This window comes from Choristoneura fumiferana, chromosome 17, assembly GCF_025370935.1.
Source record: "Choristoneura fumiferana chromosome 17, NRCan_CFum_1, whole genome shotgun sequence".
Taxonomy (NCBI): domain Eukaryota; kingdom Metazoa; phylum Arthropoda; class Insecta; order Lepidoptera; family Tortricidae; genus Choristoneura; species Choristoneura fumiferana.
The window spans coordinates 16,586,938-16,591,308 of NC_133488.1; the positions used below are offsets into that span (position 1 = coordinate 16,586,938).

At 38.0% G+C, this 4,371-nt stretch overlaps 1 protein-coding gene across 1 annotated transcript; it reads left to right on the forward strand.

Annotated features, from left to right (window-relative positions):
• Window positions 1–3,700: 3,700 nt before the first annotated feature.
• On the forward strand, window positions 3,701–4,371 carry LOC141436864 (uncharacterized). The gene has a single exon (XM_074099944.1). The coding sequence runs from the start codon at window positions 3,842–3,844 to the stop codon at window positions 4,259–4,261; it is 420 nt and encodes a 139-aa protein (XP_073956045.1). The 5' UTR covers window positions 3,701–3,841; the 3' UTR covers window positions 4,262–4,371.

Below are 4,371 nucleotides of genomic sequence, written 5' to 3' on the forward strand. Positions count from 1 at the left end.
GTGCCCCACGCTATGTACGAAACTACCCCACACGTGGGGTAGTTTCGTACATTTCCCATTTTATAGTAAAATCGCCGTGGCGTCCTCATGCTGCTTTATATCCAAACAACACTTTATTATTGTTAAAGCCAGATAAGTGCAATATATAGCAGCATTGAATTTATTCTATTACTGTTAACAGTTTTTTTTTATGTGGCTTACAAAAAAAAGTGTACGAATCCTACCCACTCTCTACCATGTACCAAGACTAAGACTACTCGGACCTTGTGTGCAAAAATATCTAGATAGGCCGTTGAACTTTTCTATTGTACGATATATTTGTTTATTTTTCTCAATATATTTTACATTTTACATCCGATGTAAAAAAAAGAGTTTAAAGGGATATTTCTTCGGTGCGTTCGACTATGAACGGTATCTACACGAAATTGAAATTTTTTTTTTACTAGGATGCGATTTCCGACACAGTTTATACCTTTATGTGTTGGCAGCGCCGCAGCGGAACACAGCAGGGCTACTACGAAACACGAAATTCGAAGTTCGTGTCGTGCGGTCCCTCTAGCTCTCGTATTAAATAGTATATGTGTCAAAGGGACCGCACGACACGAACTTCGAGTTTCGAGTTTCGTAGTAGCCCTGCAGGGGTACCAGTTTTTCGTTTTCTATATCAGCTTTCAGCCAGCTCGGCACAAGGAGTTCTGAGTGGCCGTCTGACATCCCTGGGAATCACTAATTGGTCTCGTGCTGTGGAGTCTCTCCTTGAGACACTTGCAAAATCTCTGCTTGCGATGTCAAAAAGTCTGTTTTATTGACGAAGCTTTCATTGTTTCATAGTATAGTGATCATAGTATAATGACGACATCCAATGGTGGGATGAATGATGGCAATCGCCTGCCTTTGCTCTTGGCGATGTCCATTTTAAACATTCGTTTCCTTGTAGAATGAAATTAAAGTCACATTTCAATAAATTAATTGATATGATGAATTGATACTTATGTGCATAAATTTATGGTGGGATCTCTCACATTAATAATATTCTATTTATGTCTTTGAATTGTAACCAATGTATAATTGATAAATATAGTACTTACCTAAGTAGTGGCAAATAATAAGTAGTACTTAGTAGCTTCGGCTTAGCTTCGGCGAAACTCTGTGTTAGTATTATTATTTTTTACCTTCATAAAACTAACTGTTATTGTATTAGTGTCCGACTTAAATTTCGGTTTCATTTTGGTTTCGGTATAATAAAAATCATATTTCCGCCGAAGGTCCGAAATTTACTTTGGGTGCGTTTGAAATGAGCAGTTTAAAAACATTTTACGATCTCAATAATTAGAACTCTAATAAAAGTGTTGTATAATTTGAAATAGTATGTGGTTATGTACCTACTCGACATGTTTATTTAATTAGTTCAATCAAATGCATGAATTTCGGAAATTTTACTAGGTAGGTAGGTACAGTCGAAGAAACCGAATAGGTAGTGTACTTACGCATCAGGGTGAAACCTTTTCACGTTCTATTTCGTGATACGTTCTTTGGCAAATGTATATGTAATCATGACTTTCGACGGATAAAGATCCATCCAGAGGCCTTATTGTCTTACCCCCTTATTCATAAAACTTAACAAGCCTATCTTAACTAACAAATGCTTTGTCCCTTTCTAACAAATACAAATGTCGAAGTGACAGATAAGGACAAACGAATTTTAGCGGCATTTTAACTAAAATAGGTTTGATTGTCGTTTATGAATAAGGGGGTTAGTCTAAAGCACTCGGGATCCCAATCGTTTTCACCACTTCTTTTTGTCACACACACGACAGAACGAAGGTCGAAAGAGATGGTGATGCGATCACGACGGCCCGCGTTTTAGACAGTACGCGCCTGCAGGGCTTCTACGAAATTTGAAAATCGAAGTTCGTATCGCACCGTCCCTCTCACTCTCGTATTTAATAACATTAGCGTCAGCGGGACGGCAAGATACGAAGTTTGAATTTTCCACTTCGTAGTAAGTGCCCAGCAGAGCAGCAGGGCTACTACGAAATTCGAAAATCGGGCCAACGACGCTTATATTATTTTCGTAGTAGCCCTGCTGCTCTGCTGGGCACTTACTACGAAGTGGAAAATTCAAACTTCGTATCTTGCCGTCCCGCTGACGCTAATGTTATTTAATACGAGAGCGAGAGGGACGGTGCGATACGACCTTCGATTTTAGAATTTCGTCTACTATTATACCTATATAACCTACTATATGTTATTTGATCCGTAAAATACCATTGCAGTTTTCTTTAGCAAAATATTTAAGCGACTTTATTGTAAGTATTAAAGAAAATTGATTAAGTACCTATGCAAATAAACGTTCTGTGGTAACAAACCAAATAAGTTGGTTTTTCATTTAAAAACAATACTTTCTTCTCCAAAATCTTTTTCAGTAATCTTAAATATGAAGTTCCCAACTCGAAACTGTTTAACTTTTTACCAACCTTTCGTTATTAAAAGTTCGTTTGTTAAAAGTTTCGGTGAGTGTGATAATGACCTACCTGTAGCCACGACAGCGCGGACAAGATCTCAAAAAATCAAACAGACCTAAAAGAAAGACATATTGATGATCCACCTTGATGATTGGCAATCTAGCACCGTGCGCTTTGACCGAAACTTTTTCCACGCCCGAGTAGGTAAAGTATGGAACCAGCTTCCTGGGACAGTGTTTTCGGAGCGGTACAACTTAGGGATCTTTAAAAAACGAGCTTATCAGTCTATCAAAGGGCCGGCAACCGGCACCGGGCATAAAGTACAGTCAGCAAAAAAACTTATATTAAAAGAATTTTAAGCAGACTTTTATTGAACTGTTTACGGAACCCTTCATGTACGAGTCCGACTCGCACTTGACCAATTTGTTATCTTTATGTCGTATTTAATTATTAAGCGAAAGATTTGCGCGCCTTTGTTGTATTTTATTTATTTGAAAGAAAGAAAATACATTTATTTAACGCCATAAAAACAGACATAGTACAAATACAAGACATACAATACGCTAAACAGGTCCCCACTCAGCATAATGCCAAGGCAAGCCGTGGCGCTGATTTTCAGTGAGGACCTTATATATTCAAATTACAACTTAGGTACTGCACATTATATATTCTCGCCAAACTGCTACGTTTGATGGCGATTTTCATTGAGCTTTAAACAACGACAAAGGAGATAGCGTCCATAAATAATATAGGAAGTGCCACGAGAGTTGAAGTAAATGAAACACACACACACACAGCTACAACAAACATGTCGTGTAATGACAGCAGGATTTTGACATTTATACTCATTCATTGCATTCATTCTCCTTTTGTGATATCAGTTCTTTTTGTAGCTGTGTGTGTAATCAATCATTGACTTCAACTCTCGTGGCACTATCTATAACAACTTTTTTCTGTGTAAGGGCATCCCGGTCTGTATTTTTTAATTGTCACCTAGTAACGTCTATCTAAAAGGTTTACAAAAGTGAAATCATTACACACTTAGATTTAACTGTTGTTTGGCTAAATTCAAAGTTCAACAGCTTCTCTAAGCTAGCTTTCTAAAAGTAAGTAGTAAAATATATAACCCTCCTTTGGGCAGTCGTATAAAAAAGAATTGAACTTCTTTCTTCATTATCTATAAAAATACACCCCTCAAATGTCAGCTGTCACTGATTGATAATAGAAACGTCAGTGTCAAATTTTTCCTTTCCGTTCATGGGTACGTTTTTCCTTTCTACTTGTTGAAACTTGCGATTGCCACGGTTTTACGGTTCAATTAAAATTTATCCAGTTCGTTCCTTTTTACATCGGGCTCAGATAAAAACCAAGCAACAATGGGAGACAATGAAGATTTCGAGGATAACCAATACCCGGATAACGACGAGTTTGTGCCATATGTGACCGCCGGCAATCTTGCACAAAGAAATGGCGCGAAAGTAACTGTTTGGGGTAAAGTCACGAAAGTATCAGCGAGCGAGGGCTTCTACGTCAAAACCGTGGACGACCAAGAGATACTTATCAAGCTAAGAAAACCCTTAGCCGAGCCTCTAGAGGGTTGGTACGAGATCTTCGGCGTGTCACAAGGGAAGAGCATCCTTTGTGAGGAATACGTACCGTTTAGTGAAGAAATGACGAAGAATATTGATATTGAGGGACACAAGGGATTGGCGAAGTTACTAGTGGCCTTAGATGACCCATGGAATCTCGGTGAAGATGGAATCAGCGGTGTAAATGGTGTAGTGCCTATGGAATGAACTAACTTGATCACTATTGAGTTTTCGATCGCTAAGCAGTGGTAGTTCTTAAATTTATAAGTATAAGTATATTAAATTAAACTAAAACGCATTAAAGTTCATTTATTTCA

Coding starts and splice junctions, on each gene's coding strand:
- LOC141436864 (XM_074099944.1), top strand. CDS start 3,842: ATGGGAGACAATGAAGATTTCGAGGATAACCAATACCCGGATAACGAC.